At 35.7% G+C, this 19,384-nt stretch overlaps 1 protein-coding gene across 6 annotated transcripts in view; it reads right to left on the bottom strand.

The window, feature by feature from the left end:
* Nucleotides 1-163: 163 nt before the first annotated feature.
* Nucleotides 164-19,384, bottom strand: part of LOC144209207 (syntaxin-binding protein 4) — a 24,292-nt gene continuing 5,071 nt past the window's right edge. For 2 of the 6 annotated variants that reach the window (XM_077735460.1, XM_077735455.1), the window contains 20 exons: nt 18,691-18,786; nt 18,039-18,108; nt 17,882-17,956; nt 16,169-16,248; nt 15,498-15,621; nt 15,266-15,407; nt 13,991-14,097; nt 13,757-13,898; nt 13,543-13,615; nt 13,191-13,214; nt 10,914-11,005; nt 10,018-10,114; nt 9,327-9,454; nt 9,129-9,221; nt 8,396-8,461; nt 8,138-8,356; nt 7,206-7,322; nt 6,991-7,040; nt 6,792-6,922; nt 164-1,226 (listed from right to left, as the gene is read on the bottom strand). In XM_077735460.1, coding sequence (XP_077591586.1) covers nt 1,180-1,226; nt 6,792-6,922; nt 6,991-7,040; nt 7,206-7,322; nt 8,138-8,356; nt 8,396-8,461; nt 9,129-9,221; nt 9,327-9,454; nt 10,018-10,114; nt 10,914-11,005; nt 13,191-13,214; nt 13,543-13,615; nt 13,757-13,898; nt 13,991-14,097; nt 15,266-15,407; nt 15,498-15,621; nt 16,169-16,248; nt 17,882-17,956; nt 18,039-18,108; nt 18,691-18,786 — 1,973 coding nt within the window. In that variant the 3' untranslated portion in view covers nt 164-1,179. The remainder of the gene's footprint in view (nt 1,227-6,791; nt 6,923-6,990; nt 7,041-7,205; nt 7,323-8,137; nt 8,357-8,395; nt 8,462-9,128; nt 9,222-9,326; nt 9,455-10,017; nt 10,115-10,913; nt 11,006-13,190; nt 13,215-13,542; nt 13,616-13,756; nt 13,899-13,990; nt 14,098-15,265; nt 15,408-15,497; nt 15,622-16,168; nt 16,249-17,881; nt 17,957-18,038; nt 18,109-18,690; nt 18,787-19,384) is intronic. The other 4 variants (XR_013329037.1, XM_077735456.1, XM_077735457.1 and 1 more) reach the window with 4 other exon arrangements.

Genomic DNA, 19,384 nt, shown 5'->3' with positions numbered 1-19,384 from the left:
GTCAAAGTCACGAGTTGCTGGAGCCCATCCCTGACGTCCACGGGCAAATAGCCCTACACTAGTCACCTGTCAGTTGTAGATCACCAATGTCCCCTGTGTCAAAGTTAGAAGAAAGTCCTGCTACGCCATTAGTGACTGTGGGAACAAAAGAAGTTGTTTAAAGTCCAATGATCCATCATTCCTTTATTATAAAACTGTAACAGAAAGATGAGGCCACAACAAAGATTCAGGCTGGTTAAATAATACGACTTAACTGTTGTTTTTACAGCATTGTTCATAAATATACATAATTGGTAGTCAACCGATATGTGGGGTTTTCAAAGACTTTAAAAAAAGCCCATTTGCCTTAAGTTTAAATGCTATGTACCAACAGGAATGGTAATAGAAACAAGATATAAGTGTATATTGGAATTAACCTATCCTTACCGTTAGTTTTCATTGCCCTTAGCCCGACATATCGGTCAACCTTTACCTTAAATGTTGGATGTAAAAATACACAAGAGGAACTATACCCAATCACTTCTTTCCTTTACGCCAACGTCCCTGTGAACAATCAACAGTCAGAGTGCTCTTTAGTCCTGCTATCAAAGCAAACTCTCGTTCATTACAAACTGGCAAAATGAAATCTAACATCACCCACAGTGCATAAAAAAGTGTGACATCAGAAGCAGATGGCGGCGAGTTAATACAGAGACCTGTGGATTTAAATTGTGCTTTACATGCAATGTTATTGTTGAAAGGATAGTAAATAGGTCAGGAAAAAGTGGCGCATTGAAACCATGCTTCCAAACGTCTTTGATTTAAACCAGGGGTGTCCAAACTGTGGCCTGCAGACCTACTACAGTTTATTATTCATTATGGCTTGCACAAGTGTCTTAAGTAAATATTGAATGGACAATTATCACATTCACAGCCAATTGAGTTAATACTGTTTAGCCCATGAAAGTTTGGACATCCCCCGAGTTAAACATTAAGGAAGCTCACAGAAATGTCCATAAAATGTTTGTCCTTTTGCAGAAACGGCAGCGGAAAGAGAAGGTGTCTAAGTAGATGCGCGCATGAGAAGCTTTGGCATTAAACATTGCGTTCACTCACTCCGTCACCAGGAAATGACATCCGTTTCAGGACTGATGGGACGGCTTCTTTCCTTGAACATTCTTCCTCGATCGGCGTTGGAGCTCACATAAGCGGAGAGCTGGCGTCTGGGGCCACCTCCTCTTCTGTCCCTGGTCAGAAGATACATCAGCACAAGATGATCATTTACATTCTAAGACCCACACTCTTGAAAGACATGCATTGTTATATTATTTTTGATATCTAGGCTAATTGGAAACCACTGTGTACAAACAAAGATTTATCTTCTTACATGATGTAATTTCTAAAAAAAAGGGCCGTACTATACTATGTCGTTTTTGAAGCCAAAAAGCCTTACTATACTATGTCGTTTTTGAAGCCAAAAAAGCCTTACTATACTATGTCGTTTTTGAAGCCAAAAAAGCCTTACTATACTATGTCGTTTTTGAAGAAAAAAGCCTTACTATACTATGTCGTTTTTGACAGATAAAATGCCTTACTATACTATGTCGTTTTTGGCGATAAAAAGCCTTACTATACTATGTCGTTTTTTTGAAGAAAAAAGCCTTACTATACTATGTCGTTTTTTTTTTGAAGAAAAAAGCCTTACTATACTATGTCGTTTTTGACAGATAAAATGCCTTACTATACTATGTCGTTTTTTTGAAGAAAAAAGCCTTACTATACTATGTCGTTTTTGACAGATAAAAAGCCTTACTATACTATGTCATTTTTGACAGATAATGAGCCTTATTATACTATGTCGTTTTTTTTTAAGAAAAAAGCCTTACTATACCATGTCGTTTTTTTGAAGAAAAAAGCCTTACTATACCATGTCGTTTTTTTGAAGAAAAAAGCCTTACTATACTATGTCGTTTTTGGCGATAAAAAGCCTTACTATACTATGTCGTTTTTTTGAAGAAAAAAGCCTTACTATACTATGTCTTTTTTTGAAGAAAAAAGCCTTACTATACTATGTCGTTTTTTTGAAGAAAAAAGCCTTACTATACTGTGTCGTTTTTGGCGATAAAAAAGCCTTACTATACTATGTCGTTTTTTTTAAAGAAAAAAGCCTTACTATACTATGTCGTTTTTTTGAAGAAAAAAGCCTTACACACTATGTCGTTTTTTTGAAGAAAAAAGCCTTACTATACTATGTCGTTTTTTTTGAAGAAAAAAGCCTTACTATACTATGTCGTTTTTTAAAAGAAAAAAGCCTTACTATACTATGTCGTTTTTGACAGATAAAAAGCCTTACTATACTATGTCGTTTTTTTTGAAGAAAAAAGCCTTACTATACTATGTCGTTTTTTTGAAGAAAAAAGCCTTACTATACTATGTCGTTTTTTTTGAAGAAAAAAGCCTTACTATACTATGTCGTTTTTTTGAAGAAAAAAGCCTTACTATACTATGTCGTTTTCTTGAATAAAAAAGCCTTACTATACTATGTCGTTTTTGGCGATAAAAAGCCTTACTATACTATGTCGTTTTTGGCGATAAAAAGCCTTACTATACTATGTCGTTTTTTTGAAGAAAAAAGCCATACTATACTATGTCGTTTTCTTGAAGAAAAAAACCTTACTATACTATGTCGTTTTCTTGAATAAAAAAGCCTTACTATACTATGTCGTTTTCTTGAATAAAAAAGCCTTACTATACTATGTCGTTTTCTTGAAGAAAAAAGCCTTACTATACTATGTCGTTTTCTTGAATAAAAAAGCCTTACTATACTATGTCGTTTTCTTGAATAAAAAAGCCTTACTATACTATGTCGTTTTCTTGAATAAAAAAGCCTTACTATACTATGTCGTTTTCTTGAATAAAAAAGCCTTACTATACTATGTCGTTTTCTTGAATAAAAAAGCCTTACTATACTATGTCGTTTTTTGAAGAAAAAAGCCTTACTATACTATGTCGTTTTCTTGAATAAAAAAGCCTTACTATACTATGTCGTTTTCTTGAATAAAAAAGCCTTACTATACTATGTCGTTTTCTTGAATAAAAAAGCCTTGCACAACTGTGTCGTTTTCTTGAATAAAAAAGCCTTGCACAACTGTGTCGTTTTCTTGAATAAAAAAGCCTTACTATACTATGTCGTTTTTGGCGATAAAAAAGCCTTACTATACTATGTCGTTTTCTTGAATAAAAAAGCCTTGCACAACTGTGTCGTTTTCTTGAATAAAAAAGCCTTGCACAACTGTGTCGTTTTCTTGAATAAAAAAGCCTTACTATACTATGTCGTTTTTTTGAAGAAAAAAGCCTTACTATACTATGTCGTTTTTGGCGATAAAAAAGCCTTACTATACTATGTCGTTTTCTTGAATAAAAAAGCCTTGCACAACTGTGTCGTTTTCTTGAATAAAAAAGCCTTGCACAACTGTGTCGTTTTCTTGAATAAAAAAGCCTTACTATACTATGTCGTTTTTTTGAAGAAAAAAGCCTTACTATACTATGTCGTTTTTGGCGATAAAAAAGCCTTACTATACTATGTCGTTTTCTTGAATAAAAAAGCCTTGCACAACTGTGTCGTTTTCTTGAATAAAAAAGCCTTGCACAACTGTGTCGTTTTCTTGAATAAAAAAGCCTTACTATACTATGTCGTTTTTTTGAAGAAAAAAGCCTTACTATACTATGTCGTTTTTGGCGATAAAAAAGCCTTACTATACTATGTCGTTTTCTTGAATAAAAAAGCCTTACTATACTATGTTGTTTTCTTGAATAAAAAAGCCTTACTATACTATGTCGTTTTTTTGAAGAAAAAAGCCTTACTATACTATGTCGTTTTTGGCGATAAAAAGCCTTACTTTACTATGTCGTTTTTGGCGATAAAAAGCCTTACTATACAATGTTGTTTTTTTGAAGAAAAAAGCCTTACTATACTATGTCGTTTTTTTGAAGAAAAAAGCCTTACTATACTATGTCGTTTTTTTTGAAGAAAAAAGCCTTACTATACTATGTCATTTTTGGCGATAAAAAAGCCTTACTATACTATGTCGTTTTTGGCGATAAAAAAGCCTTACTATACTATGTCGTTTTTGGCGATAAAAAAGCCTTACTATACTATGTCGTTATTTTGAAGAAAAAAGCCTTACTATACTATGTCGTTTTTTTGAAGAAAAAAGCCTTACTATACTATGTCATTTTTTTGAAGAAAAAAGCCTTACTATACTATGTCGTTTTTGGCGATAAAAAGCCTTACTATACTATGTCGTTTTTTTGAAGAAAAAAGCCTTACTATACTATGTCGTTTTTTTGAAGAAAAAAGCCTTACTATACTATGTCGTTTTTTTGAAGAAAAAAGCCTTACTTTACTATGTCGTTTTTGGCGATAAAAAGCCTTACTATACTATGTCGTTTTTTTGAAGAAAAAAGCCTTACTATACTATGTCGTTTTTTTGAAGAAAAAAGCCTTACTATACTATGTCGTTTTTTTTGAAGAAAAAAGCCTTACTATACTATGTCGTTTTTTTTGAAGAAAAAAGCCTTACTATACTATGTCGTTTTTTGAAGAAAAAAGCCTTACTATACTATGTCGTTTTTTTGAAGAAAAAAGCCTTACTATACTATGTCGTTTTTTTGAAGAAAAAAGCCTTACTATACTATGTCGTTTTTTTGAAGAAAAAAGCCTTACTATACTATGTCATTTTTTTGAAGAAAAAAGCCTTACTATACTATGTCGTTTTTGGCGATAAAAAGCCTTACTATACTATGTCGTTTTTTTGAAGAAAAAAGCCTTACTATACTATGTCGTTTTTTTTAAGAAAAAAGCCTTACTATACTATGTCGTTTTTGGCGATAAAAAGCCTTACTATACTATGTCGTTTTTGGCGATAAAAAGCCTTACTATACTATGTCGTTTTTTTGAAGAAAAAAGCCTTACTATACTATGTCGTTTTTTTGAAGAAAAAAGACTTACTATACTATGTCGTTTTTTTTGAAGAAAAAAGCCTTACTATACTATGTCGTTTTCTTGAATAAAAAAGCCTTACTATACTATGTCGTTTTCTTGAATAAAAAAGCCTTACTATACTATGTCGTTTTCTTGAATAAAAAAGCCTTACTATACTATGTCGTTTTCTTGAATAAAAAAGCCTTACTATACTATGTCGTTTTCTTGAATAAAAAAGCCTTACTATACTATGTCGTTTTCTTGAATAAAAAAGCCTTACTATACTATGTCGTTTTCTTGAATAAAAAAGCCTTACTATACTATGTCGTTTTCTTGAATAAAAAAGCCTTACTATACTATGTCGTTTTCTTGAATAAAAAAGCCTTACTATACTATGTCGTTTTCTTGAATAAAAAAGCCTTACTATACTATGTCGTTTTTTGAAGAAAAAAGCCTTACTATACTATGTCGTTTTCTTGAATAAAAAAGCCTTACTATACTATGTCGTTTTCTTGAATAAAAAAGCCTTACTATACTATGTCGTTTTCTTGAATAAAAAAAGCCTTACTATACTATGTCGTTTTTGGAGAAAAAAAGCCTTACTATACTATGTCGTTTTTGGAGAGAAAAAAAGCCTTACTATACTATGTCGTTTTTTTGAAGAAAAAAGCCTTACTATACTATGTCGTTTTTCTGAAGAAAAAAGCCTTACTATACTATGTCGTTTTTCTGAAGAAAAAAGCCTTACTATACTATGTCGTTTTTTTGAAGAAAAAGGCCTTACTATACTATGTCGTTTTTTTTGAAGAAAAAAGCCTTACTATACTATGTCGTTTTTTTGAAGAAAAAAGCCTTACATACTATGTCGTTTTTTTAAGAAAAAAACCTTACTATACTATGTCGTTTTTTGAAGAAAAAAGCCTTACTATACTATGTCGTTTTTTGAAGAAAAAAGCCTTACTATACTATGTCGTTTTTTTGAAGAAAAAAGCCTTACTATACTATGTCGTTTTCTTGAATAAAAAAGCCTTACTATACTATGTCGTTTTCTTGAATAAAAAAGCCTTACTATACTATGTCGTTTTTGGAGAAAAAAAGCCTTACTATACTATGTCGTTTTTGGAGAAAAAAAGCCTTACTATACTATGTCGTTTTTGGAGAGAAAAAAAGCCTTACTATACTATGTCGTTTTTTTGAAGAAAAAAGCCTTACTATACTATGTCGTTTTTCTGAAGAAAAAAGCCTTACTATACTATGTCGTTTTTCTGAAGAAAAAAGCCTTACTATACTATGTCGTTTTTTTGAAGAAAAAGGCCTTACTATACTATGTCGTTTTCTTGAAGAAAAAAGCCTTACTATACTATGTCGTTTTCTTGAATAAAAAAGCCTTACTATACTATGTCGTTTTCTTGAATAAAAAAGCCTTACTATACTATGTCGTTTTTTGAAGAAAAAAGCCTTACTATACTATGTCGTTTTTTGAAGAAAAAAGCCTTACTATACTATGTCGTTTTCTTGAATAAAAAAGCCTTACTATACTATGTCGTTTTCTTGAATAAAAAAGCCTTACTATACTATGTCGTTTTCTTGAATAAAAAAGCCTTACTATACTATGTCGTTTTCTTGAATAAAAAAGCCTTACTATACTATGCCGTCTCTTAAGAGAAAAAGCCTTACTATACTATGTCGTCTCTTAAGAGAAAAAGCCTTACTATACTATGTCGTCTCTTAAGAGAAAAAGCCTTACTATACTATGTTGTCTTTCATTAAAAACGACTTAGTATAGTAAGGCTTTTTACATGAAAAAAATGACCATGTATATCCATACTTTTGTCTTGAACCGGGAGGGTGAAGATGCCCCGCACTAGTTCCTTGGCCTCGACGGCAAGCTGCAATGCCGGGTCAGGAAGTGGCGACGGGGTGTCCGGACTGTCTGCGGCCGGTGACGATCGGTTGCTCCTGAAACAGAGCGAGTGAGCCGAGAGTGGCTGTGCACAACTGCTCGTGAGACGGACTGACTGTCTCACCCGAGTTCTCCTCCAAAAAGGCTGGGTGTTGATAATACCTTGTGGACGTTCTGCGGACAAAGCAAACACAGTACTTCATTCCTTGTCTTTTACAAAAGGTGATTTAATAAAGCTTGATCGATGTTAAATTGAATGCTTTTCTTGTCATTATACATGTATGAGATGTATTTTTCCATTCATTTTCTATTCTCAATCAATGTGGTCTGCTACTTTACCTGCGCAAAGCCCAGCAGTCTCTTGTTGGACATCTCGAGATGTTTTCTGTTGACCTCCGACTTTCGAAGCTGACAGTCGATTGTAGTCAGCCTCCTGCTCAGTTCCTGCACCTCCTCCTGAGGAAATCATTTTTGCAGTATCAGATCAGGTTAATCCATTCAAAAAACTTTGTTTCTTGAATGAGCAATGGCAGGCACAAAGTATTTTTCACATTTCAAGTTACAAATATGGCTTATATGCGACAAAATACAGTATAATCCCACTTTATTCCAAATTTAGAAGACAGCCAGTCTTTTCTTCATGAATGCAAAGTACAAAGGGAAAGAAACCAATTTTAATATTTTTAAATATTAAAATTTTGTGTACAAGCATCTCAACTGTACAGGTTGAAAAAAGGTGGTGGGAGTCAAAGTGAGGTCTCTATTTCCTGAGAGGCACCGCGAAAGCGAGGGATTTAGTACTTTGAGATGAAAGCTGAGAGTTTCCAGGGCGGGGAGCCTGACACTCGGCGCAAATGAATGGAAATGCCTCGGCTTCATCAAAGCCAGCCACTGTCGAATATGGCGGCTGATGCCTTTTCACTGAGAATGACAATGCGGCGGGCGCCCGCAGGGTAAACAAGGCGTTGGAAAATAATTCCGAATGGAAACGCTCCAGTTGTTATTTTAGTATTACCGAAACATGGATGACGGACTCGCTGTTGAGAAAGCCAATTTGAAAATGAGGGGCATCGGTAGGTTTGGGGGACAGGGGAGGCTTATCTATGGATGTGGATTAATGTTCAGAAATAAAAAACTAAATTTAAAAAAATGCAAACGAAAGCCTTACTATACATGGTCTTTTTTTCAAGAAGAAAAATAGCCTTACTATACTTTTTCTTTCTTTTTTCTTTTGCTGAGCTTTCACTTAATTCACTGACTCACTCACTCACCTTAGTAGCCTCCTCTCCCCGTGTTTGTCTTTTTCCGGCAAGCTGGTTCTTCAGGTCTTTAATTTCAGCCTCCAGTAGCTGGATCACGTCTTCGTAGTCCTGCTCGGCGCCGCTCCCACGACGCTGCACCACCTCGGCCTCGGCCACTTGCAGACGGCTCTTGAGACGGGTGTTTTCCTCCACGGTCAAACACGCTTTCTGAAAAGACAACGAGGCGTTCTTTGGACAATCTATCATTGAACTTGCATTGTTCCATACCTCTGAGGTCTTCAGCAGTTCATCTTCGAGGCTTTTCTTGCTGTGCTCCATGTCTTTTAGAACCACCTGGCATCAGCAAAAATAATAACAGGAAGATCATTTTATCACATCGGAATAAATAGCAACAGTGTGTCAACAGGCATTTATGATAACCATATTTGATGCACTAATCTAAGTACTGTTTAATATCCAAGTACTGTTTAATATCCAAGTACTGTTTAAAATCTAAGTACTGTTTAATATCTAAGTACTGTTTAATATCCAAGTACTGTTTAATATCCAAGCACTGTTTAATATCCAAGTACTGTTTAATATCCAAGTACTGTTTAATATTTAAGTACTGTTTAATATCCGAGTACTGTTTAATATCTGAGTACTGTTTAATATCTAAGTACTGTTTAATATCTATGTACTGTTTAATATCTATGTACTGTTCAATATCTATGTACTGTTTAATATCCAAGTACTGTTTAATATCCAAGTACTGTTGAAACCAGATCTAAAAATTATATTCATGAGTTTAATATCTAAATATCTACTGTTTTCAACAGTACTTAAAAAGACCGGCGACCAAAAGACCGAGCACCCTGTAAACTAATGCCAAGACCAGAATTTGCAACTAAGCAGGATTTCATGGGTGGGATTAAAAACAAAAAAAAGATGATTTTACTGCAAATTCTTTGGACAACAGCAGCTTAATGTTTGTATGTTGATTGTGAGTGAGTGATCTTACCTTAAGTTTTTTCATCTGTGTTTGCAGCTCTTTCACTTCCGTCTGAAATTGTTCCATATCTTCACTGTTATAGCTGCACTCTGATTCATATGTCTGCCGTGTGGACACAAAGGCATTGATAACTAGGTCATTTGAATGCAATTACCACAGTCGGGGAATAAAAATCATGTCTCGTAGGACGACGAGTGGACTGCTTACGGGAGAATGGAAGGCCGACGTGTCCATGAGACTGGCCGCTTCGTGATAGGAGAACATGAAAGGACCTGCCGCTAAATTCGGCTCCTCCAAGTTGTCCTGGAAAACCAGCCGTGTGGCCTCCACAAAATCTGAGAAAAAATTAGAGCGGGGTTATTAAATTGTCTATTAAACATACTGTGAAAATAGGAATGTTGAAATGTTTTGGGTAAGAGTTCAAGATTAATCATTAATTCAAGAAGATCAACATTGGGTAAAAAAAGGTTTTTAAGAAAAATGTGTTTATATTGAAGTGTTACCTACTTGGATATGCAAAATTAATTATTAAAAGGTTGCCCAAAATGTGGACTGCTTTCAATACCAGTTGATATAACATAACAGTTTGAATGATGATCTTTCTGACTGATATATTGACCAATAAAGATCACTCTGATGGATTGCTGTTCGGATTTGTTTTTCCAAAAGATCTTTTCACGGTCATAAATTTCTCGACATGCTTTGGGAAAACATTCCAGGCTGGCACTAAAGAACGTGCCACTGCGCCGCAGTGCCACAACCGCTAAGTGACACACGGTCATCACAGTGGCGCTGCGATTTGACAGCTTTTCAACACAGATCCGTCACTTGCACTGTGTATCTGCATGTTTGTGTGTGTGTGTGTGTGTGTGTGCGTGATGGGGAGGGAGGGCTTTACCTCCATAGGCCACCGTGCCTTGCGGGTCAGTTGTCAGGCTCTGTTGTAACTTCTTTCTTTTCTCCTCTGTGACATCCAAGCCGAGGAAGGACAGAGCCTACGAGGGATTTCAAAAGAAATAAATAAACTAAAACATTTGCACCTGTCTGGAATGACATGACGATGCATATTGACAACTGTGTTGATGTCCAAGAATGGGAAATAGTGGACATCTGCAGATATAATTTCTCATATTTATCTCAATATTGGTCAGACAATATATTTTCTTATCAAGATGGATCAAATTTTAGCCAATAAAAGTGTGTATAGTAATAATTGCATTTGTGTTATGTTGCCTGTTTGGGCAATTATCTTTCTTTAAACCCCTTAAAGCCCAAACTACTAAAGCAAAATAAAAATCTTGAATTTCATAGACTAACGCTCCTAAAGACTGCAACATTGTTACTATAATTTGTATCAGATTTATAATGATACATTGGGTTTTCTCATGGAAAAAAATATCCCATTGTTAAAATTCATGCATGTTAAATTTTGCCATAAATCTTATATATAGCCAATATAATAGTGTCATATAATGTGTGTGAAATGTTTAACTATTCCTTTCGGATCTCTGAAATGAGGGTAGAGGTCCCTCTGGGTGAGCTCTCGACAAAAAGCTAAACTAGCAGCCAAGAGGCCACGGGGCTGAGTCAGCCGGTCGAAAAAAAAAATAACACGAAAACAATGAGATGTGATGTTTGAAGGCAGTAGTGAGTGTTAGGAACTGCGAGGTTAAAGAATGATAACATGGTCAATGAAGTGTATCAGTGTTAAAGACAATACAAAGTCAGATTGAAACGAAAATCAATAAAATAGGAGAGAAAATGCAAGAGAAAAAAGCCTAGGAGACAACTCACCAAATCCAGTTTGTCAGATTTAAGCCGAATGTGCGGGTCAAGTGTGATTTTAGGTTTAGCCCCTCCAGTGGGTGACCTCTGATTACTTGCATCTAAAAAAAAAAATAGGAACAAGTTGAACAGGTAACTCAAACTCGAATATGGAATGCAATGTAAAGAAAATGGACATCATCAATAGATAATCTGGACTAACAGAATGAGCAGGATTTTAAAAAAAAAAGGTAGGAGAAAGATGAGTGATTACATGGAAAGGGAGCGGTAGTAACGCTAAAAAAAACAGGAGAGCAGACAGACCGTGTTTAATACTAATTTGATGAGCTTCTCTGTCCCAGATTTGTGAGTCTGCTTGTTACGGCAATGGCATCGTTAGTCGTTGCCGTGGCTCAATGTGTGTGCGTATTTACTAAAGTGTCACCACAGTCTGCATATTATATCCTGCTTTCAGTCACATCTCTGTCCATCTGCTCTACACTGATTCTGGCACAAATGATTAACAAAAAGTTTGTGTTAACTACCACCTACAAGGACAGTCACTACAATGAGTGTCCTTATAAGGTTTGAAAAATATGGAATAAATCAAATCATAATTTGTGCATGAAAAGGTTCATGTCTTAACTAAAGCAGCTTCCCGTGTAACGTCACATGTTTGTTTATCTTCCTAACAAGATTGCTCACGACTTGATGAGGCAGCCGTTGCCCTGCCTTGTTTTAGGATAAGTGACGAACAAAGCGTACCACGAGGTCAGCTGGCGGAGATCAACATGCATGTGCGTTTCACAAGTCTAAGCGCAGTAGCTGATTGGTGCGAAGGAACCTGATGTAAAATGGGCAACTGGGACAAGGGAGGTATTGGTTTTCTACTATAGAAGTAATCCGGATAGATGCAGCCAATGAATACTTGAGGAACTGAGCTTTAGGTGCCATTTACCACCATCAAGGCTAACAAAGAAGCGACTCTGAGTGGATTGTCCAAGTGTTGCTAAGCGAAAACTACAATCTGCCAAATACTTTTAGAACAAAGGCAATTCAACATAATTACTCCCCCATTTGCAATGCATTTTATGCTAATAAACTGTTAATGAAAGCAAATGAGTTCAGAGCTACAAGCCAAAAAATACCAAAAAAAATAAGGATATTCCAATATATATTTATGCGGCTACAACAAACAGTGCAGAATAAAGAGAATCACTTTAAATAATTGTTTCATGAAAAACTAAATATTGAAATTGTGCTTCATTGAATTCAGCATGTCATGTTTTAAAGACCTTATGGAAAGTGTAGCACAATCTATTTGTATCATTTGCTGCGGGCCAATAAAAACTGGACAGGGGGTCAACTTTTGGACACCCATGCTTTAGAAGATATGCTCATAGATTTTAATGAGGCTCTTCTTATAAGAACGCCATACTAACGCATCAAAGGACGCAAATTAACTAATAAACAGTGTGGCAACCGAAATCCTTGCTTGTGTACAAAATGGATTCGGGACATAACAAGCAATACCTCCCCATTGAAGAGATGCTTGCAAGCCAAGACAAAGCCAACAGGGAGAGAAATTGGCCAGCTATCTCATAGAACTGCAGAGAGGAATAATGAAGGAAATCAAATCTTTCTATACCTTAGGCACTTGTAACTGCCCAACAAAGACTATCAACATTTGGCAGAAAGCAAGGCAGAAACACAATGTTCTTCACCGAAACAGCTACATCACAAAACTCCATCTCCACTGCTAGATTTTGTACAAAAAAAATCCTACATATCAACAAGGCCTGGCTCTAGAGGTGACTGTGTAGTTCCCTTCAAAAAGAGTGCATTCCTTACATATTTCCTACCTATTTATTTATGCCGAAAACATCTTTTACTGGTCTGTATTCTCGCCTTCTTGCTACTGTGACAATGAAAATTCCTGAATACGGGATGAATAAAGTTATTTAATCTAATATGTTCATTAACATGAATATGAATATATACTGTCCCTGATTAAATGAAGCGCAAAAACTCAAACTTAGGATCTCAATGGTAGACTTCCAATAGAATGAAAAGCTGGCCAGCACCAGATTTTTTTTTTTTTACTTTGATTTTTTTCCAACACATAAAGCTCGGCTCCTCTTTGCAAAGGGCTGACATCTGTGACGGCTAGCAACTGGCTTAACCAATAAGAGCTTGAAAGGGAGCTAAAGGGTCAGACCACCCAGAAAATAACCTTGACTGTGGTAATCCTGGTCAATGGGATTGTGATGGGATGTTTGGGTGGCGGGACCCACGTGTGACCCTTACCATTGACAGTAGTTGTCTGTGTGGCTATTTCAAGACAAGACAGGCAAAACACACACACACACACACAGGATGAAATCCCTCCACTTGCATAGAAATATGAACCAGGGGTGTCAAACTCTGTTGGATTGGTGGGCCACATCAATGAAATCTAATGTCGTCAATGGGGCTGAAAAATGAGCCTTCAAGGCCAGTTTAAGTGAGTTGAACGTCTATCATTTTCAATGCCAGTAAATTTTACGTCACTTCTTCAATTTTAGGGTAATTACAGGTCATTTCTAGTAAATTTGGGGTAATTTCATACAGATTTTGACATCACTGATATGAACCAAATATGATAGAAACGTATTAAAACCTGAAATGTGGATATCTGGTGGGCAGATGTCAGAAGAAGGCGAAGACACTGAGTCAGGCTCCTCTGCACAAATCTGGGAAAAAAGTAAACAATACATAAACAAACACACACAATACAAATGACATAAATGCAACAGCAATGTTGTTAATACCACAAATTCAACTAAGCAGCTAAAAGGGGGAAAAACAGTAAAAAAGCAGAAAGGTGAACCAACCTCTGGTGATCGGATGTGGACTTTTAAACGTCCAGAATTGTAACTGTTGCTTGCTGCTCGCTGTACGCCATTGTGTAGAGATGTGCTGCTTTGGAAGAGCCCTTTTCCTGGGATGAAAGCAATCTCCACTGCACTTTCTTGACTGAGTAAGCAACAGAAAATATGCTTATCCATTAACATGCAATGAATTAGGGGCAAAGATGTGAAAAGGTGGATTCTATGAGCAGTACTCACCTCAATTTGGCTTTGTTCAGCATACTTTTAGCCTCCTCGTGGGTAACACCTATCAAGGACTCTTTATTAACGGCAATAAGCTGATCTCCTGGTCTGAGACGTCCATCCTGCAAAACAAAACAAAATATCAATCTAGCAATTTAATCCAGATATCTATCCAATAAAATAAAACATAAAAAAATACAGCTACAATATTCTTGTTCTCGCCAAAATATATAAACATGAATATTCCAGCCTTATGTCAACATTTGATTTTTTTCCCCCATTTGCTTGTCTTATTGCCCAGTGGTGAGATGAGTGGGCGACCGAGTTGAAGAGTGGGGATGGGATTAAAAAAATTGGAAGATCATGTGGGGGGGAAAAACTGCCGCATGTCAAATGGTGCAGGAAGCGAGGGTGCGGCAAGCTGAAATGAATTCCTTTCCATCCTAACATCTTCATTCAGAAAAGATTGCCATAATAATTAGCTATTAATCGTAATCTCTCAGTCAACCATTACAGCAGTAGTTGTGTGACTGGAAGAAACCACAATGCTGTCAGATCCTTAGGAGCTGATGAATATTAATGGTTTGATTTCAGGCAGGATTTTGGAATCACAAATAGTGCTCGGATGTCCTTGGGCACGCACGTTGTTTTGGTGTCAGGTTGCCTATGTGAGCCCAGAGAAAGCATTTCGAGTGTGAGGGCTAGCAGGAATGCTTTGACTCTGCTGCTATCTCCTCATTTTGCACCCACATTCATTCATTCATTGTTCAAAATGATGTATGCATATATTTTTTTTATGTGGGCAACACTACGACTACTACAATTGGGGGCTGAAAAGAATGATAAAAATTCTAATTAAAGGTTGCCTGTCTGGATTTTGCCATGGAAATTGTATTCATTTATTTTGTTCAATGGTTTTGTTTAATAAATATCTTCACTAACTCATTACATTTTTGTTGCATTTGACAGCAATAGATTACCTATGGTGACCACTTATAAGGACTGCCTATTTATTACTTTATTTATTGATTGATTCATTAGTTATTGTTATTTGTACTCTACTTATTTACATTGCTTACTGACACCCTATATTTATCTCATGCTTACACAATTTGGAATAATAAAAAAAACTGATAAAATACGGGAAAAATTTATATTTTGAAAGGTATATTATATTACCAACTAATTTATCTGTTTATTGTTATTTGTGCACTTTGTTGTGAAGCTTTAAAGCATTCAATTCAATTCATTTCAAAAAGCTTCTCTAGATCATGTACTAGTAGTTCTTACTCGATGACAGTCGCCACCTGACAGGACCTCCTGGATGAAAACCGCTGGACCATCGGGACGGTTGGAGCCACCTCCCAAAGTGATGCCCATACTGCTGGATCGGGTCACGGAAATGAGTTGAATCACTCCTTCGCCCGGGTGACTGGCAACATGAACATAAAAGTACACACTCCCATTAAAAAGGAGGACTTTTTTTTTAAACTAAGGAGCCAAATGTTCCATTTGTCGCTACCTGAGCGAGCGCATCATATGTCCGCTGTTGTTGGACGTGTTCTGAGAGCCAGCCGGGCTTAACAACAAAGGACTCTGAGAGCGAGATGAGGAACCCGAAGACGTACTTTCCAGGTAGCGACCACCTGAAGAATTGGGGAAAATGCTAATAAATAGAGTACTTTACCAGTAGCTGCACCAAAAAGGTCCAGATTAAATATATTTTCATTTTTTGTGTATTAAAAACTTTTTAAAGTGATATTTTATGCAGGTTTGAGACCTTGTGCAATATAAACTTGAATTGAAAACAATTGTAACATCCATGAATGTGTTAATCTAAAAAAAATTGGCCTAATCTTGCAAACTCTGGATCTCCACCTGCTGCTCTTGAAACCAAGAATTATTTTTTTAAGCTTGTTTTATCAAATGTGTACCAGCTGGATGGTTCTTTCACCAAGGAAACAGATGTTGGCAATTGTGGAACGGACAAGTGCACTTGTCCTTAACAATTTTTAGAGCTTGGCTGATTCTATTTATCCTTAGGCTCAGAACCTTTGCCAAAAAACATTTTTTTCCTGCATTCTGCCTCCGCACTACATTTTTTGCTAGCATGCAACAATGATTTAATAGCATGAGATCACATAATAGTTGAAAAGGAGCTCATTTATAGAAAACAAACAAAACATTTTCTACCTTGTTGTATTGGAGAGTTGCGTGTTGATCCTGTGCTACCATTGGAGCCATATTTCTCCAGCAAGTTAGCAAATTCTTTCCTTTAGAGTGGAATAAAGATGGGAATGAAAAATGGAAAGAAAGAAAAAAATACAAGTTATTAGTTATGAATCTTAAACAATGCAAATGTCACTCATCTATTTAGCAGTGAGATAAAATTGTAATTGATATTTGAATCTCATCATTTGATGGAGTCAGAAATCTGCATTCATTTTTGCTGGTACATGAAATATGATATATATATGACCTATCTCAGTGTGAAATTTCTAAATAAAATAAAAATTGACCATCTACTGTAGCACACACAAACTTGAAACTGGATCAATTTTGACACAAAAAAAGAACAAAGGCATTTAGACCGTTAAATAATAGAAAACAAAACAAACTTTAGACTGTAACCATATCTTATTCCTAGTGTACAAAATTCAAAAATAGTATAAAAACACAATTTTAATTTCAGTTGTTTTAAAAATGACTCCAAATTGTTTCTTTTGTAGAAGGCTTTAAATGTTTAAAGAATCCAAAAATAACATTTTCAATGACATAACATAGTTACTTGCCCTATAAAGGATTAAAGAGGTTAAACGTAAAGATTTGAATAGCTTGTCCACTGTCTGTTTTAAGAGTTAGGTCATTTCAAACCTCCAGTTTCCCCTCCAAATCCATACTTTTGCTATAGGGTTCTTAAATCACAGATTAACACATAGAGCTCATCTTCTCAGAGAGAAGCCTGAAGCTAAGCTCTTTCCCCTACTTTGGTCAGCTGTCATTACTGAGCAGTTTACTGCTGACAGCCCTTTTTGATGCAATTCTACATCTTCATGCATCCAAGAAAAATGGCGTTGCTGTCCGAAGTTGTCCCTCTCCTTTGCTCTCAATCTCTTATTTTTCTCTTCTCACGTGAGCTTTTTTCATTTCCGATGCCTTCACCAAAAAATATGTCAACACAGTACTCGTTCAAAAAAAATTTTTTTAGGATGACGAACAATGGCAAGACAATGCAAACAATTTATGAAATTTATGAACAGACACAGCAAAGTGCTCTAAGCTTCTCATCTTTGAATATGCAAATCTGTGCGTTTTGAACTCAGATATGGATTATGAGGTGGTTTGGAGGAAGTACTTCTATTAGTTATGGTGTATTATCACCTGAACTCAGATTGTTATGTTAAGCTAAGTCATTGAAAAGCTGGTTTTCATGCTATTATGATGCAAAACATTTTTTTTAACTCAATTCCATCTGGATTGGGGCCAGAACACAACATGAAAACTGTGTTTATCAAAGTCTTAAATGACATTCATCGAAACATAAGAGCAGGAATATAATCTGTTCTGGTATTACGGTATCTCAGTACCGGATTTGATGTAACAGACTGGAATAATGGGTAGGTTACACTGGGTCCATTCCCAGACCACTGTTATTCAACATTGATATGCTTCTATTACCTCAGATTATAAAACATTACAAACTCTCCTATCATAACTATGCAGATGACACGCAACTCTACATTTTAATATCCCCACAAAGGTAAGAGTGGAAAAAAATGACTTATTTTTAGCAAGAAAAAAAGTTCACCTGTCCAAAAATCTTAACAATAAGACCAATAGGTGCAAATTGAAAGGATAATAGCAATGTCACAATCCCCAAATTAAACTAAAAAGGGCTCTACTTACTTTGCCTCCTCGTCCCTGGCTATAAGAAGTCGCATGTGATTGGTCGCTGAAGCTGCTCTCAAGACATCCACCGCTCTGATGAACAAAACAAAATATTGTATAAAAAAATCAATAATAATACCATTTAACAGAAAGTAGCCATATTTGACTACATTACCTTTCACTTGTGACACCTAATAGACTTTCACCATTAACCTCCAAGATTTGGTCCCCTGGTAGAAGGTTTCCTGTCAGAAATAAAGTACATTTTTTACTTTGTGACCAACTGTGGGATCATCAGCAATAGAATTTTAATTTGTAGCAGAAATTTGGATAACATGTCCTATGAAAAGTGAGAGAAATTAAAATACAGCCCGTCTTTAAGGATCAAAGATTCTATTCATCAATTGACGGAAAAATGTAGAGAAAAGATAGCATATCTGCATTTTTTTTCTCCAGGTTTCACAAGAAGAAGTCCAAAAATACTTGATCTGCCCCTCCAAATCCAGTCGGATAGACTAAGAGTCCACTGTTCTCGCTGAACAATTCACACAGTTAACTGTGACTTCAGCTGGTAGGCACACTCCAGGGCACATGTTCTAACATATTAGCAAATTCTGCTTTTCAGCTCATGCATAAAGATGCAAGTTGGGCTTGAAACCAGGGATTCAACGCCAGACGTGTGGAAGACATTTGCATGAGATTACAACCTTTTTATTTGCTAGGAGTGAAGTAGTCCACATTTTTTTCCATTGCCACAAAAGAAATGACTCAAATGCTGCAGCAAATAACTAAAAAATAAATAATAAATTCACTCAATGTACGCTTACCGTCACTTGAAGCAAGGCCACCGGGTAAAATCCTTTTAACATAAACTCCAAACTCTTCTCCTGTTAGCTCCTTCACTCCACCAATCACTTTAATACCTGAGATATAAATAAGTGGAAATGTCCTTATTTATTTTAAGCCTTTCAAAATATTCAGACAAATGTTGTCCAGCCAATACGACACTATGAATGCAACATTCTTGTACACAAATATGTATTTTTTAACTGAAATGAGTTGAAACGTACTTATTTATTATAAGCATTTTGACATTTCTTTCAAAATATTCTGAAAAATGTTGTCCAGCAAATACAACATTGTATGAATGCAACATTCTTGTTCAAAACTTTTTTTTAAACTCATTTTCTGACATGGACAATGAAATATGTCCAATTAATTTAGAATGGGAGGGTTAGCTTTGAATTATCTTTTGAATTGCAAAAGCCATCAAAGTGTTCAATTTCTTAAATGTCAATTTTTTAACATCTGTCCACTTTAGTACTATCACTTTTTGTTCATTATATTATACATGAAATCAAATATTATAACATCACCTTTAACAAATTCCATTCAGATAGAAAGACACAAACGTAGAATAAAATAAGTATAAATCAAAAGATCGCTTTGGCTAACAGCTGGTGCGCGAGATCATTTTTTTTATTTCTAGTTTCCCCGGAAAAAAATGTCAACAAAATATGA

The sequence above is a fragment of the Stigmatopora nigra genome, chromosome 15 (assembly GCF_051989575.1).
Source record: "Stigmatopora nigra isolate UIUO_SnigA chromosome 15, RoL_Snig_1.1, whole genome shotgun sequence".
In the NCBI taxonomy this organism is placed as follows: Eukaryota; Metazoa; Chordata; class Actinopteri; order Syngnathiformes; family Syngnathidae; genus Stigmatopora; species Stigmatopora nigra.
This window is presented reverse-complemented; position numbering and strand designations above follow the sequence as displayed.